We start from the raw sequence: 21520 nt of genomic DNA, 5'->3' as shown, positions 1-21520 counted from the left end.
GTGGGCGCTGCTCACAGATGGGCTTTGATTTCCCAGCCCCAATCAGCCAAAGAAAATGTCCCCGGGAACCACGTCAGCCTCCCTTCATCTGCGTCCCGCTTTTAGAGAGCCTCTTCCTGCATCAATGAAACAGAAGGCAGGAGCTGGGGGAAGGTTGATTTTGACTTGAGGACAGTGAATACAATCTTTTCTGGGTGTTTACAAAGTGTTTACCAAGCAGCCCGCTCTCCAAACCCTAGCAATTGCTTAAAACAAGAGAGCTGTTGATTTGTGGCGTGTTTTCTCTTTAAAAAAAAATCCATCACAAATGTTTGATTTAGAGACATTATTTCTTTTTAAAAATAACTTGTCAAGGAGACAAAGTATTTAGGAGGCTTTCTTCTCAGCTCAGAAAGCAACAGGGAGGAGGAGCCTTTCTTTTCCCATGTGAGATTAGGAGGAAAAGGGAAAATCCAGGGAGGGAGGGTGACCAGAAACAGGTAGGGACGGGGCTAGTTCCCTGCCCGCAGAATCCCAAAGACCCTTCGCCATTTCCCTCCCACCCCCACCTTTCTCTTGTCAAAGACCCACCAAGAATCCAGGGGGAAGCAGTGAGCTCTGCTCTGCCCCTTCCCTCTCTGGCCCATCCCAGTGCTCCCCCACCTGCCCCTGGTATTAGATACCAGCCTTTCTCCTCACAGACACGAAATGTGTCCCAAAGTGCACAAGATTTTGGAGGATGAAACACAAACAACACTTTTAAGATTTTTTTCTAGTGGTATGTATTTTAAGCAATATCAAAAAAACTAGATATATAGATGATGATGACAATGATGATGAAGATGGATAGATAGGTAGGTAGATAGATGATGAGAGATAGATAGATAGATAGATAGATAGATAGATAGATAGATAGATAGATAGATAGATAGATAGAGGATAGATAGATAGATAGATAGATAGATAGATAGAGGATAGATAGATAGATAGATAGATAGATAGATAGATAGATAGATAGATAATAGATAGATAGATAGATTATAGAGGGAACATGCTAGAACTTCAACCCACATTTTCACATATATTACCCCTTTCCTCTTTAAACACCTTTTACTCAACACATAGTCATTCAACCAATTATTGGGATACTGAGGTCCTACTAAGTGCCAGGCATCATTCCTGGTGCTTAGGAACATCAGTGGACAAAATGGTCATCAGACATTGACCTCACAGAGCACACGCTGGCAGGAAGAGGCAGAGAGAACAAGGTGAGAGAGTAAAGGAGGAAAAAATCAGAGGGGAGACAGAGATCCTCATTGCTTATTTTAAAATTAAGACTAAAAGAAAGTTAGACCTAGAATATTCTTCCCCTACCCATTTCACTTGGATAACTCCTATTCAACTTTCAGAGTTTAGCTCAAACATTACCTCCTCCAGGAAGCCACTCTCCCCAGTCAGTGTCAGCTTCATTGTAATACTGATGCTCTCAGACAGCCAAGCTGCTTTCCTCCATAACAAGTTATCTCCTTTTGAAATTGTGTATTGATCAATATAATATCTATAGTTATCTCTCTCCCCTACTAGACTGTAAAACCCCCTGAGGATTTGTTTGCCAAGATTGTTTCTGGTTTTGCTCACTGTTGTATTGCCAACACCTAGCACAGTGCCTGGCATATGGAAGACATGCACAAATATTTGTTCAGTGATTGAACGAATGGTCTTAGGTGGCAGGACTAGATGCAGAGTATTTGCTGAACAGAGGATTATAGCAGCTGTGGAGAGCTGCCATTCAATAGGCTCTTGGAACCCAAAACTTTGGCAGGTCCGATCAGCTCCAGAAGCCGAGTCCCAGCTGCAGCAAACCTGAGTCAGCTCAGGACCCCCAGCTCTGTCTTGTGCCCATCTCCTCACCAAGGCCCTCCAGGATAACTTCTGTCTTCATTGGAAAAGCCAACTCTCAGATATTCACAAAATGCCTTTGCTCCCCACCAGCTCTGCAGCTGCAGCCACACTGAAATCCTAGGAGTGGGAACCGACCTTGGCACATTTGCTGGGATGCCTGGCTAGGCATAGAGAGGGCCATGTGCTCCAGCACGTACGTGGCTGCCCTCATGGAGCAAGTCCGGGATTGCACAGCCCTGGATCTGACAGGTAACACACAGCAGCTGCATGATTTACAGAGGTTTGTGGGGAGAGGTTCTGTCTCCCACTTTGAGAGCTTGAGTGGCTTGTATAAATATTTATGGGAGTCTGGAGCTCCATTAACCCCACCAGTGCCACATTTCACTTGTTACAAGGTGCTTGCATGTGAAAGAATGTAAAGGCCAGTGTTCAATATACAATGCATGTATGCTTGTGCATGTGAGTATATGAGGAGCATGAACCAATGTGCATTTTGTACATGTATGTGTACTAGATTGTGTTTCAATGTGAGTATAAATCCATGCAGGTACGTGCACAATCAAGCACACCTTGTAAATGTATGCACATAAGCAACTGGATATGCATGCACATGGGCAAGGATATATGCACGTGGCACTTGCGTGATATGTGCATGTCTGTGTGTGCACATCTCAAGACTTTGAGAATGATACATAACAAATAAGCACATGCAGATTTAAGTGTGTGTGCTCTTATCTGCCTGCCTCTGTATGTATAAGTATGAATTATTTACACACGTTTATGCATATGTCTACCCTAAGAGTGTAAACACACCTATGTGCAGGGCAAAAGTTTCAATATCACTCCAGAATCAGCTTTGGTTAAGCTATGGATGATTCTATTAAAATCGCCTCACCTAGAAGCTGTGACTTCTATAAACCCATGCTCTGGTAACAATGATATTTATTGAAAAGTTCAACTGAGAACAGATGCAAGGTGAGAGAGGCCTATTGATAAATTACAAACAGCACCAATGTCCTAAGCTAATAATGCCCAAGCGGGCGTCCCTGGCAGCACAAGTTCAAAACTGTCACACCCTGCCTGCCGGCTTCTCAGTGAGAGGCTGAAATGGACCACCTTGCCACAGTGTCCCTCATGACAAACCACCTTGTCATGTTTGTCCCGCAGCATCTCCAAGTGCCCATGGCCCATCCTCATGCCTGCATAGGGACCCCTGTGGCTGGAGAGCATTAAATATACCCCCAAGAAAGTGACTACCCTCTGCAAAGGGAATTAGAAGGGAAACTGTCCCTGAAAAGGGCTATTTCCCACCCCTCCATGCTTTCTCCCCAATCTCTCCCCTATACCCAAGTGTTTCAGATAAGGGATAGCGGACTTGTGGTGTTTGGTGGCAACAATACAAATTTTGCCATTAGGCACATGGGGATTCAAGTTCTAAATCTTGCACTGGGTGACACTGTTTCAAGATGATCACTCTGGGCCTAGTTATCCATCTCTGACTTGCGTGGAGAGTAGTGGCTCACATTTCCTAGGGGGAAGTGAAATGGCATAATGGGACATTTGATCGCATGAGACATACCTCTTATGCTCCTTGACTTGCTTGCCCCTTATCCATGGAAAGGGACATGTGTCCCGGGACACAAAGGAAGGCAGATGCTGAGCCCTGCATGTGGAAGTGCAGCCCTTCACTGCCCCCTGGACAGGCAGAGCTGAGTCCCCAGACCAGGCCAGGCCCTTGACGTCTCCTCAGCAGGACACAGGTACACGTAGCCCTGCAGGGCAAGTCAAAGTGACAGACCAGAAGAAACAAGGAGACTTGGTAGTGAGCTCAGGACAGGCTTCTGATTCCCAGTGGAGTCACAGGCTGGCTTCCATGCCTGCCTCACCCTCTTCAGCTCTGAAATAAACACACTCTAGCTTCCCACCTACCCCTACCTTCCAACACCCCCTGCACCCCACCCCTGCCTATTTACTGGCAGAAATGCAAGCCTTGGTAAAATGCACAGAGCTACGAAAAGGAAAACAACAATATAAATATTAGATTTGTGGACTTAAGCTCCCTTCTCACTGCCTCTTTCCAGAAGATACCTGGCTTCCTCTTACTGCCTCTGCAGCTGCCCCTCCAGCCTGAGGACATCATCCCTTTTAGATACAAATAAAAAGGAATGGGTAATCAACAGGCTGCTATATTACATGAAAGTAACTTCACATGCAAAGAATGTAGAGAGGCAGCTAAAACTGAGTTTTGCTTCAGAACAAGTCCTTACTAATAATTTAGGTGGTTGTCCAAATTGGAGTGGCAACTTATCTCATATATTTAATTTCTTCTAAGTAAGAAATGTTAGCTCTGATTTTCTTATCTAAATGCATCGTTTAAGATAATAGCTGTAGCATAATGGAGAAGGGTATTAAGACACTAAGAAGACTTGTAAAGTAGGGAAAATGCATGTAGAACATGGTGAAGGAATGCAGGTTACAGAGAATGTGTGCTCCCCAGCTCAAAGGGGGTGCTCTCCATGGTCTGGACACTTGCTCTCAGGCACAGGAACTGTAGAAAAGACAAAATTCCAGAAACAGCGGTTGCTGCCTCCTCCAAACAGGAGGCTAGTCCTCTCAGCCAGGAGAGCCCCAGCCTGGGGACCCTCATGATGGCTGCTTACATGACTAGGTACACACTGGACACAGGACTCTCCCTTCCCTGCTAGTTGGAGTGTGTCCTGAGAGAGCTGTCCTGGGCACAAGCTCGGGAGCAGCTCTTCTAACCACACTGACTTCTTTCAGGAGGGCTGCTGCTGGAAAAGCCGCTATTTACAGGATGAGCCAGTCGAGGACTTTTATTTTGGTGGGGGGAGGAGGCGCAGAGCAAATCTCCAATCCTCCCTTTCTTACATAACAAATCCAAACACTACTATCTCTGGAAGAGAGGCCAGGCCCTCCGACAGTGGGCTGCATTGGGAAGGGTTACGCAAGAAGCGGATCACGGTTTTCCTTTCCGAAAACAACAGGGCTCAGAAGCTCGTTTTGCATCTGAAAGTGTGCAAAGGAACACCCAGAATCTCTAAACCCAGCTGTTCTGCCAGGCCTAAAGAGAAAGGACGCGAGGAGTCCTCCGGGTGGCTGAGGGAGGAGGGGGTTTGCCTGGTGTGGCAGAAGCTGTAGCTCTAAGTCACAATCCTGGTGTGTCTCTGCGGTCCCTGGCAGCTCTCACGGCGAGCCCGAGTCCTGGAGGCCCCAGGACAGGCACAGCTGGGGGCTGTCGTCCTGCCGCAGAGCTGCCCAGAGGCGCCGGATTGAAGGCAGCCTGGCTGTGACCGAAAGAGGAATTGGGTCTAGCACGCAGCCCCCGCTTCCCCAGAGGTCCCTTCACCGGAGAGCGGAAGTTTGCACTCTCCCGCCGGCGGGGTCCTTGCTCCCGGCCGTCCCTCCCCAGCCCTGCCGCTGGCAGAAGGATGCAAGGGAAAGGCTGGGTAGCGGGAGCCGCCAAGGCGAGAGCCCGGGAGCAGCTGGGCCCGGAACCGGCGCTGCGCGGTGGCTCTGGGGACGCAGATCGCCACCGCCATCCCTTCCCTCCCCCACGCCCACCGGACCCCGCAGAACCCGCTCCCACGCCCTTCCTCGCGGGCAGCGCGGGAGGAAAGGCTGAAGGGGAGGGAAAACCGCAGGGAGAAAGTTTTCTGAAATGAAAAGTTGACGAAGGAAGGGCTGAAGTCAAGGGAAATGGCAAAGAAGGAGCGGTGAGGAGGACAGGGCGACTGATGCCGCCAGCCTGGCGCGGGGGTGAGGACCCGGGGCTCCTGGTCAGCGGGGGAGCGCCTTCCCCGGCCACCTCGCTTAGGGCTGCGGCGGCGGCCGACCCAGCCTGCACTGCAGCCGGCACACCCGTGAGACCCGGGGGCCTTACGGGCGGGCCTCCGCTCGGGACCGACCGGCCGCCCCGAGCCAGGGGCGCGGCCTGGAGCAAAGCCACCGTCCCGGGGCCAGTGTGTTCCCAGTGTCTGTGTGTCTGTCTCGGCGTTTGTCCCTAGGTGCAGGTGCAGGCGCCAGCCTGTCTGCGTGGGACCGATGCCACCGGTGCCGGCGTGGAAGACTCCCGGCGCCGGAAGGATTTTACCCCCGGGGTCCTGCGGGTTCACGAGGAGCCCGCGAGTTCCGGGGAGCGGTGGGAACCGCAAACCAGCATGCGGGCTTCAGGGCGCCGCCGGGGTGGGACCAGCCGCCGAGGGCCTCCGGACCGGTTCGCTTGCAGACGATCTGCGGCGTCCCGCGGCGGGTCAGGGGAACAGGCTGCGAGCCGAGACGTGGCCGGGGCATGCCTGCTGTACAATGCCGCCCTGGAGGCTCCGGAGGCCCCAGTGCTTTCCTGGCTTTCCTGTGTGCGGCCGTCTCTGCTCGCCGCTGGTCTGCATGCGTCCGCGGCCGGTTGGTGCTCAACTGGGAGTTTGGTGCGGGACTGAGTGCCTGCAAGGGCATCAGCGTGGCTGCAGGGTACGGGTGTCTGTGATTCTGTGTGTCAGTGTGTCACTAGGACGGTGTCGTCCATCGTCAGCTTCTCAGAGACGCAATTGGTGGCTCTGAATCTGCCTGGGCCACCATGTCGCTCTGGATGCAGCGTGGTGGTGTCTGTCACTGGGTAGGTGTCTGTCTATGTACTCTGGGGAAGGAAAACCCAACGTTTGGGAGTTTGTGACCCTCCCCAGCCCAGAGGCTTCTCAAGCAGAGTCCAGGTGACTCTAGAGTTAAAAGATGCCAGTCCACTTGGAATGATTCAAAGGGAGTCAAACCTCCACCAGGTGGAAATATGAAAATAGCCTGCCTGGTCTCCTGAGCCAAGTGGCAGAGTTTCTTTCAGAGCTCCACCAGGCGGAGACCTCTTTTGTCCCAAAGGGGATACACTTGTACATGTAGGCATGCCCTTACCAAGTTCTTTGCACGTTAACATTTGTGCACACACTTACCCAAGGAACCATGCCCCCTTGGCCCTTCACCCACATGAACTCAAGCAGTTACGCCACAGCCCGACTCAGCCACCATCCTCCTCCCAGAATACAGCCAAAGCCTTCCTTCCATGCCAGGCTTCTTTTTGAGTTAGTGAAATGAACTGGGTTTAGGAATTAATTTGAGCTAGTATCTCTGGCTTCTATCCTACTAAACACCAAAGTGCTATTAGTCATAAATCATTGCTGGTATTATTTGTATCCTTTTTTTTTGGATTGTTCTGCCTGTCTTTGCCAGACTCCTACTACTACCCCCCCACCCCACCACCGGCCTCCAAGGACTTAGGTCAAAATCTGTTCCCTGCTAGTTTCACCATCCCCTTCCTTGTCCCAGGTTTTTTCTGACTCTGATTCCAGGCTGGTGTTCTGTTGCTTATATCTGCTCCACTTCCCCATTCAGGTCCTGAAATTCCATGTTAGGACCTCTGGGCTAAAGAACCCCAGGGCTGGAAGGCTCAGTCTCATGGACAGCAGACATTCGATCTGAGGAGGTCAGAAGCCCCTTGGAAACAGCTATGCTGAAGGAAAGAATTCTTTTGCAGTTGCAGGGAGGGTGTCCTATTCCAATTCTCAAAGGTATCTGAGGCCAATCCTGAGTTATAGACGGAACTCCAAGGAGGTTGAGAGGGGTTTGGGGTAACTTAAGCAGAGGACCTTGATTCTTCTAAGCGTCTGGAAAAGGAAAGATTCTGGGACCACCTCCCAGTCAAGGAGGGAGGTCCAGGCTACAGTCTTAGCTGCTGCACCAGAACAGTGCCCCAAATCCCCTCCATCCCCTGGTTTGGGGAGTCACTGAAATCTTGGTCCAGCCATGCAGTGCCCTCCTGAGGGACTGAGGGCCCCAGGCCTGAGTGGCAGGTGTGCCCTGGGTACCCCACCATCAGAAAACAGGTCTGTAAGCGGGGCTTCCTGTCTGAAGGGTCTTACATGCCAAGACCTGGTCCTGAATCCCACCTGCTTCCACAAGCCCTGAGGTTGGGAGGGGATAGTCTGGCCTCCACCTAGGCAGGCATTCTAGCCCTAGACAGCTCTGTTGCTCCCAGCAAGATGCACAGGCAGGAGAAAGTTAAAAGCCTTCTAGCCCAGGCCAGGGCCTGGGCGCAGCAGCACAGCGAGAACAGCGCTGACTAAGCCTGATTGCCTGCTTCCCTATCTGGGTAGCGGCTGCTGGCTCCTGGGATCAGCCAGTCTCTACGTGAGAGTCGGCAGGCTAACAGGCCAGTCCTGATGGCGAAGCCTGAAAGCCCTGCAAAAGCGGCTGTGTGCCCCCTTATGCTCACAAACCAGCTCATGACCAGGCTCTGTACCTAGAGTGAAGCAAAAACACATTTGAGGCCACATACAAAAACGCTCACACACACAATGTAGAAATTTGCCAGAGCTGGTCTGTTTCTCCATTGGCCAGGGCAGTTAGAGTACCCAAAACCGGTGCAACTCTTAAACAGCAAGAAAAGAAAGTCAAATTCAGACGAACACAGAGTCCTCTAAATAAACACTATTTCCATGGTTTTAATAAGCAAAATAGGAAACCATTTTAATAACCAAAAAACAGAAACCAGTCTGAATAAAACTACAATAGACTAGGTTTTAATATTTTGATATCATAAGCAGGGTTTGAAATTGATCCCTTATTTTACATGAAATAAAAACAAATTTCTGTTGCAGCAAATTTGATTTCAACACAGTTGAATCTGTAAAAACCGAAGCTTGTTTCTGATGCAGGACGAATATCCACAATATTTAAAACTGCAAGCACCATGCGGTTCATACAATCTTGTTATTACGGTTAATTTATCAACTAATACAAACTGAAAAAATGCATCCGGCCAGCAGCGCCAGCAATTTCAAATGGGAACTAAAAAATACACTTTCATTTTGGCATTTTTGTCAGTGCAACTTAAATCCTTTTACTGACCTGCAGGGGAAAAAAAAGTAATAATAAAGAAAAACACCCAGATCTTCCCTATAACTACTATACAACTGAAGATGGATGGAGGGAACACCATCAATAATTCTCCCGTTATCTCAAAAGCAGGAGAAGAGACACACATAACGTGTTGGTCTAAAGAACACACTTGAAAGTTGCAAAATTACTTGCCAATGTTTGGGTTTCCAGTACTTTCTGAGTGTGGCGGTTGGCTCAACACAAGTTCAGGTCACCACCAGTGTGGCAGCTGGCGAAGCCACTCATGCTAGGAGCACTGCAGCTCCAGCAGTTAATGGAGAGTTTCATAGGGATTCTGGGATGATTCTGGTTGCAATAAAAAGCAAACAAGAAAATTTGTTTTCCATTCCTTTCTTGTTAGAGGCATCAGTTTATCCATAAAGTAAGGTGGGAGTGAGGACATTCCACGGGGCCTCTGGGGTGCAGAGCTGAGCCTGCCCTGCCTTGGTTCTCAGAAGATGAAGCATCCTCTTTTCTCTCAGCACCAACAAAATTGAAAACTAAATTGGGAGGAAAAAGAGGTCTAAATGGGGGCAGGGGAGAGGAAGAAAACATGCAACTTTCAAGGGTGCCCCAAGACGAAGTTGTTTTCTGATGCAAAATGCCCAGAACTTTTTTTTTTTTTACTTACAAAAAACAAAATGCCATAATAAAAAACCCAAACAAAGATACTCAGCTCGCTGCCACGTTCTCTACGCGGTTTGGAAGGGCGGGTATTTACAAGCCGGCAGCCGGGACTGAAACCCCGGAGGCAGCTGCTGGAGTTGCCGAACTGCAATCCCTTCTCACTCAAATAAACAAGGGGGTTATGATCCATGATCAACAACATGCTAAAGTTAAACAAGAAAATGGTACAAAATAGAAATTATTACCATACATGTCCAGCATGCAGGATTAATATTTTTAATGCAGATTTTCGTATTTTTTCTATATAATCGAGCAGGCAATAAAACTGATGAGATTTGCGCGCAAAACGTCCTAACCGAGGCCCGCGTCTCCGGGCAGAGAGCCGGTGTTCTCCGGACCCTTGGACGAATAGGTCAGTTTATCCTTCCTTCCTTTGCTCAGCCTCGCCTCGCGCCTGTCGGACGCCAGGGTCCCTCTCCTTTCCTCTCCTCGCTGCTCTCTTCCTGGGCTGGACTGCGCTCCTGGCTGCGAGGCAGCGGCCTCGGCTTAAAGCGCAAAGTTCAGAAAGCCAGGAGTCTCCAGACGGCCTTGGCGACTCCTCCGGACTATGCCTTGCCGCCCTCCAGCCTGGAGAAAAGTTGCTCTGGGACTTCCCACCCCCTTGTCTCTGGCTCTGCTCGAGTCTAGGAGGCGGCGCTAGCGCGCACCACTCTCGCCTTGGCCAAGGTACCCTGCCTGCCCGCACACCCTCCCGCAGCCCGCGTCCCGCGCGCCCTTCCACCCTCTCCCTCAAGTCAAACAGGTCAAGGCTGGGGCTGGGGCAGGGACAGGGTCCAGGAGTCCGGGGCTGGGGACACGGGACAGGGAGTTTCAGGCCGGGGCAGGGGCGGGGGCCGGGACCGGCCACAACTCACAGAAAGAACTCGGGAGAGGAGGGGCTGTCGCTGGTGGAGCCCGCCTCCCTGAAGCCGGAGTTGGCGAGTTTCTCGCACTTGACCTTGTAGGCGTCTCTTTCGCGGGCCAGCCGGGACACCTCCTGCTTAAGCTGCTCCACCTGCTGAATGAGCTGCGTCTTCTCATTCTCCAGGTGGTGTTTCTGCTGGACGCGTTTATACCTGCACGACTGGGCGTAGCCCCGGTTCTTCAGGGTCCGCCGCTTCTGCTTCAGGCGGATCACCTCGTCCTTAGTGAAGCCCCGCAGGTGGCGGTTCAGCTCGCGCACCGACATGGACACGAGCTGGTCGTCGGAGAAGCGGTCCTCCACGCTGCCGCTACCGCCACCCGCGGTAGCCGCGGCCGCCGCGTGCGGCCCTGGCCCGGGGTGACCAGTGGGCAGCTGCTGCGCGGGACTGGCCGCGCTGGACGGCGGCGGCGACGCTTGGTGATGGTGGTGATGGTGCGGGTGCCCGTGCGGGCCCAGCTCTTCGTGGGCCACGCCAGTGCCCGGGTATGCGTGGTGCGGGTGTGGGTGGTGGTGATGGTGGTGGTGGTGTGCGCCGCGGAAGCCGTCGAAGCTCTGCAAAGGCTGTGGCACTGGGTGCGAGCCGATGAGCGCCTCCACCGCGTCCTCAGGCGTCAGGTTGAGCGCTTCGGGGTTCATCTGCTGGTAGTTGCTCGCCATCCAATACAGGTCCTCAAGATGGGTCTTCTGCTCTGTTGGACTGAAGCTGGGCGATGAGGGCACCGAGCTACACGGCGTGCTGAGCGGTGTGGACGACACCGAGCCTGCTGGCTGCAGGCGCGTGCAAGGCCGGCCCGGGCGCTCCGCGCGTCCCAGAGGCTCCTTCTTTACGTCGAACTTGAGCAGGTCGAAGTCGTTGACGTACTCCATGGCCAGCGGGCTGGTGGGCAGCTCGGGCCCCATGCTCAGCTCCGCGGCCATCGCTGACGCGAGGCGCAGCCGCCGCCGCCCGGGAAACTTTGCGGCGGGCCGGAGCGCGCCCAGCCGAAAGCGGGGGCGAAGAGCCGCGAGCCCGGGAGGCGGGGAACCGAGGACTCAGCGGGCCGGGGCCGCCGGCCAAGCCTTTGTCTGGGGACTCGGCGGCGCGCCGGAGAGTCCCGAAGCTGCCTGCGACGCCCCAGAGCTCCGGGCTGTGGCCGCGCCGGGGCCGGGCCGAGCCGGGAAGGGTGGAAAAGCTAGGGGGGCGCACGGCTGGGCAGAGGGGAGGCGCCGGGCGAGCGCCCGCCGCTCGCTCTCTAGCTCTCTTGCTCTTGGGCTCGCTTGATCGCAGCCGCTCGCAGCCCGGCGGTGCAGCTGTGCTGGATCCGAGGCCGCCGCAGCCTTTTATCCCTTCCTGAGTCACCGGGGCGCGGGGGCCCGGGTGGCCCAGCGCGCTGGCCAATAGCTGCACGGCCCCCGCGGCCGGGCGGCGCAGGGCGGGGCGCGCCTGACAGCTCCTCCGCCTCCCGCGTCAGCTGACTGGCTGCCCGAGCCGCCCGCGAGCAGCCAAGGCCTGGCTGAGGACTGGAGCCGGGTGGGACGGCCGGCCCGGCCCTGCCCCCCACACTCTCCAGGTCCCGGCCCGCGCCGGCTCGCCTTCGGTGCGCCCCCCACCCCCAGGGCCAGGCCTCCACCTCCACACCTTCGCGCGTTCGCCTCCCTCTTTACTCTTTGCTCCCTCACCCCCAGCCCGTGTCACCCCCAAACAGGCTCAGAATAAGCGCCAGTACGACACCTCTCGGGCCCTTTGTTCCCCAGCGTCCGTCGCCCAGTGGGGGACGCTCCGTGCGCCGCGCGGTTACGGGCCGCCTGTGTGCAGAGTATGCCTGTGTTTCTGCAGGTCTACGCATATTTGTGTGCTGAGGGGTGGGGCTGGGGCTCCAGAAGTTGTGTTCAAATCCAACTCTTAGCCTCAGGGAACCCACCTCGGGCCTAGCAGGGGCCGTTCCCCTCCAGGTGGGTGCAGTGGCCGAGTCCTGAGCTAGGACTCCACTGGCCCCGCCGCGCCTCGTTCACCCCACCCACAAATGCACAAGATGAAGGGAGGAGCAGGGAAAGAATCTGCCAAAAGGCTCTGAATCTCTTTCCTCAGCCAGATGCACGGAACCTTGAGCTCCCCGAGCCTTGGGGCTGAGGCCAGACCAGGACAGTGCTCTGGGTGGCTCTTGGCTGCTGGGGAACGGGCCCTGTTTTTGTTTGAACGTTTTGTAACGATTAAGCAGATCCCGGCGTCATCCCGCTGCCGAGAGGCTCAAACAGGCATAAAGTGCGACCCCAAGTGGCCACTGTTCGCAAAGGCTGGCCGAACCGCGCGGCCCGCAGCTGGAAAGCTTGGACGACGCCTGGGACCCAGTTGGGTCTTCAACTGGCCCAACCCAAGCCAGCCCAGAATGGAGCTTTCTGCGCACAGGAGCCTAGGACAGATTCCCCTAGAGCCACGCACAGGTTCTGCACAGGTCCTCGGATTCCGTCCTCGGACTCAGTCGCGAGTTCCCCGCTGATCGCCCCCCATTAAAACTCTGAGCCCCAGCTCGTGGACGGGGTGAGGGTGATGCCCATCGACAGCTCCCTCGCGGGAAAGTCCTGGTCCAAGTTAGGCTAGTGGCCTAAGGCGGAAACGGCGAGGTGGCCCAAAGAAACCTGGGTTGTCTGAAGAGAAACCACCCTTGAGCGCAGACGAGACCGGAACGCACCACATTAGACTTCCCGACATGGCTCGGGCGCTGCGGACCCTCCCTACTCCGATCCAGGACGGCCCGAAATAAGAAGTTGTTCCCAAGACCGCAGCCCAGGCGCAGAAACCACATAAATCGCAAATTCGCTGTACCCGGAGACCCGACCCGCTTCCCGCGTCGCTCTCTGCGCTTCAGCTTTGGGCGCGCGCAGCGCAAGGGAGGAGAAGCGTGCACTGGGTGAGTGGGTCCCCGCCGCTGGGCAGGACCGACATGACCGACGCAGAAAGCAGGGGTCAGGTGGGCCAAACCAATGCGGATGCAGCCAGATGTTTTTATTGTTGCAAGTTAAAATGTTTGCCTCCAAGTAATCTGAAAACTGTCTATTGCGCCCTCGGTGAGGCTGGGGTGGCATGTGGTCTTGGGCCGCCTATTTTTAATAAAATAAATATATTTTAACTAAAACTTGGACTGAAGGTTTGGATCAGCAACTGTGATGCTGCAAGAGCCCATTCATTCTTCAACCTTCTGCGAGAAGCGAGCTCTCGGGCAGAAGCGATTAGGCTGTCTGGCAGGAGAGTCGGGGCCATGCCGCTACCCCGCCCCTGCCGGAAGCTGGGCGCTGAGGACCCCCGCACCCTCCCTGTCTCTGTCGCGTTCGCAAGCAGTGAAAGTACGCCAGGACCGTGGCTCCGTGCGGGACCGTTTCGAGGCCACGCTGGGTCGGCCGTCTTTGGTCTGTGACTATTGCTCCAGCTCGAGCTGGCCAAGGCGGGACAGACGCACTGGTCTCTCTCGGTGCCCCTGAGCCCTAGGCGGCAGCGTCCTCCTTCCCGGGCGGGCCGTAGACACCCGGGGCTCAGAGAGTACACTGGACGCTGTGGGTTTCCGCGTGCGTCCCGAGCGGCCGGGCCGGTCTGTGCCCTCCAGCGGCCCCGCGAGTCGGCCTGACTCTCGCTGTTGTGGCCCATCGAGGCTCTAGGTTCCAAACCTCCCGCCCTGCTGCCGCGGTCACACGGTCTCTAGAACTCCGGCTTTGTCTGGGCGGGCAAGCTCCTCTTTGTCCCTGTGCCTCCGTCTCCACTGCAGTCAGTCCCTTCTCCTGGGCTCTGCCTGATGCATCGCTGTCCATCCCCTGTTCCACCTTTCCCCAAAACCCGTTTCTTTGCCTCTCTGCCAGCCTCGCCAATCCGTCCTCTCCTCACCCAACTCCCAACCACCTCCACCAAAAGGTGATGGAAACTGGGTGAGTAAAAGAACGCAGGTTGCTCCAGACTGAAGACTGCTGCAGGGCACGGACACCTCGGGCCCCCCGCCTTCTGCTGCGCTCTGCTGCAGGGTTGAGGCACCCCAAACTCTATGGCCTCCTGCTCCCCACAGCCCGCCGCCAGTCGCCACTTCTCCGTGCCCTGGGGCTCCAGGGATCAGCGTGCCTGGCTCCCGGTCAGGTCAACGGGAACGCAGCAGTACCGGGAGGCTGCACCCCATCCCTAAAAGACAAGCGGGGTAAGGCGAGGGGGGAGCAGAAAGGGAGAGAAGGCAAGAAAAGAGAAGGGATGGTGGGAGAAGGAGAAAGTCGAGGAGGAAAAGCAAAGGGAAGAAGGCCAGGCGGCACAGGAGTAAGTGCCCCAAGGCCCTAGCCTCATTCGAAGGGAAGCCCGGAAGGACTGGCAGCGCCTGAGCTACTGAACAGTTTGTTGCCTCTAGACGCCAACATTCCATTTTGAAGTTTTCACCCCAGAACGACTGCCTCTACCCATCCCTTGTTGGGCCAGAGGCAATGCATCCTGGGCGCACCACCTTAAGGCGCTTCAGCTATAGATGGAGTGCTCGGTCCGAGCCATTGTGGAAGCTCAGGGCACTTGGTGGGAATGGACGAAGAAGTTTTGCCTTAAGGAGGTAAGTGACCCATAGCCACGACCAGTTTGAGGTTCGCTGCGCCGCTCCCGCCCTCTCCTGTTCACCCAACCCGCTAACCCCAGAGTGGCCCCGCGGCGCGCTCTCGAATGCCGCGCGCCTCCAGCCCAGCGCGCCGCTCCCCGCAGCAGCCTTTGGCCCCAAGGGGCGCGGTACTCTGGGCGTTTCTGAGAGCTGCGGGTGTTTGGTGTGCGAATGGGCGTCTCTGCGCGTGCAAGAGCGCGATGCGAGATGTATGGGAGGTGGCTGGGAGCCAGGGCAGGGGTTGGCGAGGGGGAATGCGCCGGGACGGGAAGCAGTAACAGATTCTTTAAGTGTGGCCTCACCGCGACGGGCTGCACACACACACACACACACACACACACACACACACACACACACACGCAAGGTCGTGAGCAAGGTCGTCAGATTCCAACTCAGTGCTTCTAAAAAGCTATTCTTGGGCTCTGGGTCCTGGTGGCCTTCAGCACCCAAAGGACTCAGCAGGTCCCAGTACGGAGCCAGTTACCCCAACTGCCGAGCCCTTTCCCAGTCCCCTATCCCCCACTCCTGCCACACACACACACACACACACACACGCACACGCACACGGGAGTTGGAAGTTATTACTATTTCACCTGCTTCTTTTTACTATGTTGCAATGTGAATACTAGACATTTTTTAAAATACATATGTGGTTTACATTCTATTCCTATTGGACAGGGCTATTAGACAACCACTGGACACCATTGCTTTCAATACGGATGGTTTATGTGATAACAGCATTCACTGCCATCTGTACAGAGATTTGCAAAGTCTTTGTCCATCCCTTTTTCTTCAATTGTCACAACTCTATAAGGTAGCAAATATTACCATACTTACTTTACAGAGATACAAAGGCAGGTAGGTAAGTAAATACAGATATATAGCAGCATCCTAAGAGTTGTATCCACTCATGCAGTCATGACAGGTGGGTAGGGTATCCTGTCTCACACAAAGGAAGATCTGAGAGGCTGTGATTTCTTTAGTTACACAGTGGCAATGAGCTGGAGCTTCTGGCCCCAAGTCCAAGACTCTGAATACCACGAGGCATGGGGTCTCCATCTAGACTAGGTGGCATCCAGGAGGCCCAGGTGTCAGCACAGTTCTCCAGCTGCTCTCTGGGTCAGGAATTCCAACTTTCCACAGACTTAGTGGTTCCATTCAGGTCACAGATGAGCATCTACCAAGTGCCAAGGCTCTGCCAAGGGCTCAGTTATAAGGGCAGTGATTAACATGCCTTCTTGTGGATGGCAGTCAAACATGCTCAGCCGCCTCCTCCTTCCTCTCCCAGGACTGTGGGACTGGAGGGTGGGAGAGAAACCACGGCAAGATGCAAGCCCAAGGAGAGAGGTTTTGCAGAGTCATCTCATCCTCTTCTTTACCCTTGGCCTCAGCCTCATCTTTAACCTTGGCCTTGATCCTTGGTCCTGCCTCCGGCCTGACTTTGGCCTTCAGCCCATTTGACCTTCAGCCCCCGTTCATACATCTCTTATATATCAGCAAGGAAGGGGGAAGAGAGATGGCTCAGTGCTGATGAGAAGTTCACTGCCACTCAAAGCCAGCGAGGGATGACCAGCAGGTCTCCCTTCCATCACTACCTCCCCAGGTCACCAGGGACAATGTTAGAGACTCTGAAAAGTTATCACTGCTCCCTAGGGCTGAGGCTGTCACCCCCACAGCCCAACCATCACCCAGGTGTCCATCCCTCCACCTTAAGATCCCAGTGTCTCCCTCTGTTGCCTTCACCCTCATCCAAGCCACCCTGGTCTTTGCTTAGATGACTACAGAGGTCTTAATCAGACTTTCTCCTGCACAGAGCAGTGAATCCAGTTTTCATGTTACGTGAATCTGATCATCCTGTCTTCATCCCCTTCCCCCAGCTTGCAAACAAATGCCTTTGATACTTGGAGGAAGAATCAAACTCTTCAGCACGGCCTTAGACCCTGAAGGACCTGCTCCTGCCACCCTCTCCTTCCCCATCTCTCACTGCCTTCCTCCCTTAAGGTGCTGCAAGCACCCTGCCTTCTATAACTCCTTCCACAGCCCAGCTATGTTCTTCCACCAGCCTTGCACATGCCACTCCCTGCCTAGAATGAGTCAAGTCAGTCTCTTGGTTCTGGAGGACTTAGACAGAAGAGGAGGGCTAAGGTTCTTCCCAGGCTTCTGAGGGATGTACCATCTACCTGGGAATGGAGATGGGAGAAGGGAGAAGAGCTCAGCAGGGTGAGGCCCTGCTCACTCCAGGGAAACCGCACACACTGGAGTCATGGGGCAGGGCTCACGCCTCTCTCCCTTCCCTCTCCTGGTGGGATCAGGGCAGTCCTCAGGTTTGGAAGAGGCCTTGGGAGATTCCACAGGGAAGGTCAAGGAAATGCTTTGGTCAGCTAGTCCAAATGTTTCCCACTTGAGAAAATGTGTTACAAACACAGAATCCTGAGCCACAGTCTGACTTTATAGGTCTAAGAAGAGCCCGGGAATTTGCATTTTAATCAGTTCCCTAGGTAATTCTGATGTTTGGGGTCCAAGTAACATACTCTGAGAAACCAGGTGGACCTTGACCACAAATTTCCGGAGGAAGACACTGTGATGGAATTGTCTCTGTGTCCCTGGTGGCCAGTGCAATGGGAGGAACTCAATTACAGTTACAGTAGAATGAATGAACGAAGCTCACAAGTAGGTAACCACTGATGCCTCCCTCCTTGCAGCACACTGTCTCAGAACCCTTCTTTCCGGCATGCCCTCCAGCCCCGCCCCCTCCCTTAATCAACCATTATTCTTGAACCAAATCTTCCTCCCTCCTCAGAGCAAGGAGGAAGTCGGAGGAAACCTAGATGGCTGAGTGATCCCTCCAACTGGCCTCCCCTCTTTCCTCCTCATCTATCCGGATGCTCGTCAGGGACCCAGACATCCCTCTTCCCATCACATGCTCCTCACACTTAGGGAGCAAGCTTCTGGGTACAGAGGACCTGAGTGGCAACATCCCAGTGCTGGGACTGGCCCCCGGGGCGGATAGAGGAATAATGCTGTGTGGCTGCACCTGAGCCCAGGCTCACTTCAACCAGGAGTGCTGCGGTCACTCCATCTCTTTCCTTTCTTCTGTTAAAAATGAACTATACAAGCATACAAGCCTACTTTCTCATTGTAAAAAAAATGCAACAATGTCATTTTAACATCTGTTTCTAGAGCTAGAGCTTGCTTTTTATTTTTACTCAGCAACTTCTGCATCAATACATCGAGATCTTTCTTTTTAACTAATGCGTGGCAATTCATCCAGTGGATGCTCTGTAGTTTTTTATCCAGTCTTATATTTATGGGTATTTAACCTATTTCCAATCTTTCACTATTGCAAACAATGCGGCAGCAAATAGCTTTTGACCTGCTTCTGTGTATGTGTGTGTGTGTGTTAAAATAAATAGCAAAAGATGAAATTGTTGGATTGAAAGGTGAACACATTTGTAATGTTAATACTGTCAAATTAGCATCTAAGACAACTGTACCTCTTTAATATCCCATCAGAAATATATGAAAGTAACATGTTTCCCCACAGTCACACCAACAAAGAATTTTATCAAGATTTTTCATTTTTCATGCCAATTCTATTTATGTCCATTCTATGACCAGTACTGAAGATGAAGGCACAGAGGTGGGTGTGGTTTCTTTCCTCCCCTACAGGGAACTGCAAACCTTCCTAGCAGCTGGAGAGATAGTGCAATGGTGATGCATCCAAAATGCTAATGAATCTGTTGGGTGAGGGAAAGAGTTGGCCCATAAGGGCGCAGAGCAGAGGTGACCCTTGATTAAGGCTTTGAAGGCTGAGCAGAAATTTTTCGAACAGAGAAGTGAAGGAGAACCTGGTGGTAAGTGCAGCCCAAACAAAGGCATGGAGCACAGGCCCCACGTCAGGCAGCTGGGGAACTATTTCACAGAGGCTAGAGACAGAGCTGCAGGCTTCTGCAGGAGCCCACACCTGAAGGGCCTCAAATACTCTGCCAAAGAGTCAGGCTCCTGTTTTGGGAGCTAGAAGATCATCTCTACATGGACAGGCATATTTTTTGGCTGTCAGGCACATAGTAGGTGCTCAATAAATATGTATAGAAATGAAAAGGAGCTTCCCAAAGGTATTTAAGCAACAGGCTAACTTCTCTCTCATCCCTCTCAGGGACAAGGTTTACTCAGTACCAGGGACTCTGAGCCTGGCTCCATTTGGAGCACTGGAGATACAGCACAGATAACCTGGGCTCAGGAATCCATTCCTGGGTCTCAGTCCCCCATTCCGGCCTTGTGCCAGGTCCTTTTCACCTCTGCCCATTAGAGATTGCTTTTGGTTTCTGTGTTGACAACCCCTGTTTCTGTGTTTGGAGCGGCTGTTCAGTGCCATTTCCTGATTTAATATCAGAGCCAGCACAGAGCAAGGATGCACAGTTAGCAGTTTTTGCTCCAAGTATTTTTCAAGTTCCCTTTTGATGTAAGGGTTGGGTTTGCAGCTTCCCTGATCTTGCCGAGCAGGGAAGGAGAGATGGGGGAGAAGCTGGTAGCTGGAGGGGAGAGGTGGGGAGGAGAGTGTCCAGAGAAGAGTCCTCTAGTCCCGCTGAGCTGAGAAGCTCCAAGCTCCTTTCTAAAAAGGGAATGGCAGAGGGCTCAGCAGGGATGGGGGGCAGGCTAAAGGGTCTGCTGGCAGGTGGACTCTATGAAGCAAAGCCACTGTCACTCTTCTGTATGGGTGTAAAGATTCACACATACGTCCATGCATATATGTCTCTGTCATAAAAACAAAGGACTGAAGAGTTTAAATAAGCTAACCTGATGCAACTCAAAATACCAGAAAATGAAGACAAAATTAAAAGAAATATATAAGATAGATACAGTTCCCAGTGGCATTCAGGTACTTTGAGCTGCTACTGTGCATGAGGCCTCCTACAGGGCTAAGTCCTGGCCCCTGACTGAGGAACTCATCTTCTTCTGGTGGAAACAAATCTTGTTACACACACACTTGAGCACAGGACATGGGGAGAGACCAGAGTCTTTGAATACCCTGACACCCCCCTGCCCCTAGCCCCGTGTACCTTGCTACTGGGTCTCATTTCTACCTCCACTGCCCCCACCTCTGGGACTTTTCCTCTGACCCTCTGTGTTATTTTGGGTCTTCTGAGGAACAAATGCCAAGAGGAGATCAGACATGCAAGAAGTTTACTGCGGAAGCAGCTGTGAAGGACCAAGGAGGCCAGAGCAGGAGGAGGTGGGAAGGGCCTTCAGGCCACGGTGTGGGCCTGGCAGCCAGGGGAGAGAGGGAGGAGCCTCATACTCAGATGCAGCGCTATCCTAGGAAAGCCTCAGCGAGTGGGAGTCCCTGAGCCAGTTACCTGCTGGGAGTCCACTGCTTGGGAAATGGGCCAGCACCCTCAGCACCCCTCCACCCCTGTGCTCAGTCCCTGGCTGAAAGCAACTGGGTGGAAATGCAGCCTCAGTGGAGCGCACTGGGGGAGTGTCAATCAACTGCCCTCACCCTAGCAGTTTCTCTTAAAGAAGACTTGAGCAGCACATTTCCATGCCCACCACACCCTCCTTCTTCCATCCAGCCACAGCAGACTTCCCCAAGTAGTGACATTAGCAGCAGCAAGCATAGTACTGTTTTGACATGTGAGGACCGTGCTACCTGCAGCTTGCATCATCTCACTCAGTCCTCCAATGTGACCTTATGAAATAGGAGTTATTGTCATTCTCATCCCCATCTTATAGATGAGGGCTAAGACTCAAACAAACTAAATCATTCGCTAGAGGCCAGAGCTAGCAAGTGGCAGAAAGAGGCCTCAAAGCCTATTTGACAGTCAGCTCCCAACAGAATGCTCATGTGAAGTAGGCAGTCTCCAGAAGGCACATATCTTTTTCTCAAGCATCACCTCCTCTGGGAAGCCCCTGACTGGCCCATGTTTCCAAAGCACGTTATACTGGCTTCCATCGATGCATTTACCACACTATACCCAGAGTGTCTGTTATATCTGTTTGCTCTAGTAAACGGGGTCCCTCCTGAACCAGAACCAGCTCTGAGCCATGTGGGGTCCCTAGCTCCCAGAATATTGGGATCTGGAACTGGAGGGGTGGCAATAAGTGGAAGGGATGTTTTGACAAATGAAGGCTGGTCCAGAGCATCAAGAGAAAATATCCTTGGAGGGTATGAACCCCTTGCGAAAACCATAGGTTTGGCCTTCTGAAGTGCAGCCTGCAGTCCCCAGCCTGGCCGCCAGGGGCCTCATCAACCCCCAGGCGGTGTTCACACCAGGCTGCTTGCTGCTCTGCAGCAAATCCATGCCTCCCTCCCCTATTCCAGCATCTCGTGGGTGAGACCCAGGCTTTCTAAGGCCTCAGCATCTGCTTGGCCGCCAGTGGCCCAGCAGTAGCCCCAGCCAAAGAGGAGAGTTATTTTTATTTATTTCTTCTTAATCATGAACTTAATTTAGCTGCTAATCAGGTTACCATGGTGACTTACACTGGATTTATAGCAGTTTCCTAAAGCGCCTTTTCACAC

The 21520-nt window shown here is 53.2% G+C and overlaps 1 protein-coding gene across 1 annotated transcript; it reads right to left on the bottom strand.

The window, feature by feature from the left end:
- Positions 1-8364: 8364 nt before the first annotated feature.
- On the bottom strand, positions 8365-11699 carry MAFB (MAF bZIP transcription factor B). Its single transcript, XM_073236607.1, has 2 exons — positions 10362-11699; positions 8365-9320 (listed from the first exon to the last, which is right to left on the bottom strand). The coding sequence occupies exons 1-2, from the start codon at positions 11327-11329 to the stop codon at positions 9299-9301; spliced, it is 990 nt and encodes a 329-aa protein (XP_073092708.1). The 5' UTR covers positions 11330-11699; the 3' UTR covers positions 8365-9298.
- Positions 11700-21520: the final 9821 nt, after the last annotated feature.

This window comes from Manis javanica, chromosome 5 (genome assembly GCF_040802235.1).
Source record: "Manis javanica isolate MJ-LG chromosome 5, MJ_LKY, whole genome shotgun sequence".
NCBI classification, from domain to species: Eukaryota; Metazoa; Chordata; class Mammalia; order Pholidota; family Manidae; genus Manis; species Manis javanica.
Note: the sequence above shows the minus strand (reverse complement) of the source record. Positions and strands in the feature narration are given on the sequence as shown.

What these genes read in the sequence shown, in the direction of transcription:
- MAFB (XM_073236607.1), bottom strand. Translation starts at nt 11,329, where the DNA reads ATGGCCGCGGAGCTGAGCATGGGGCCCGAGCTGCCCACCAGCCCGCTG. An exon ending in TCCTCTCCCGAGTTCTTTCT is followed by an intron (nt 9,321 to 10,361) that starts GTGAGTTGTGGC and finishes CTCCCAATTTAG; the next exon opens with TTTTCAATTTTGTTGGTGCT.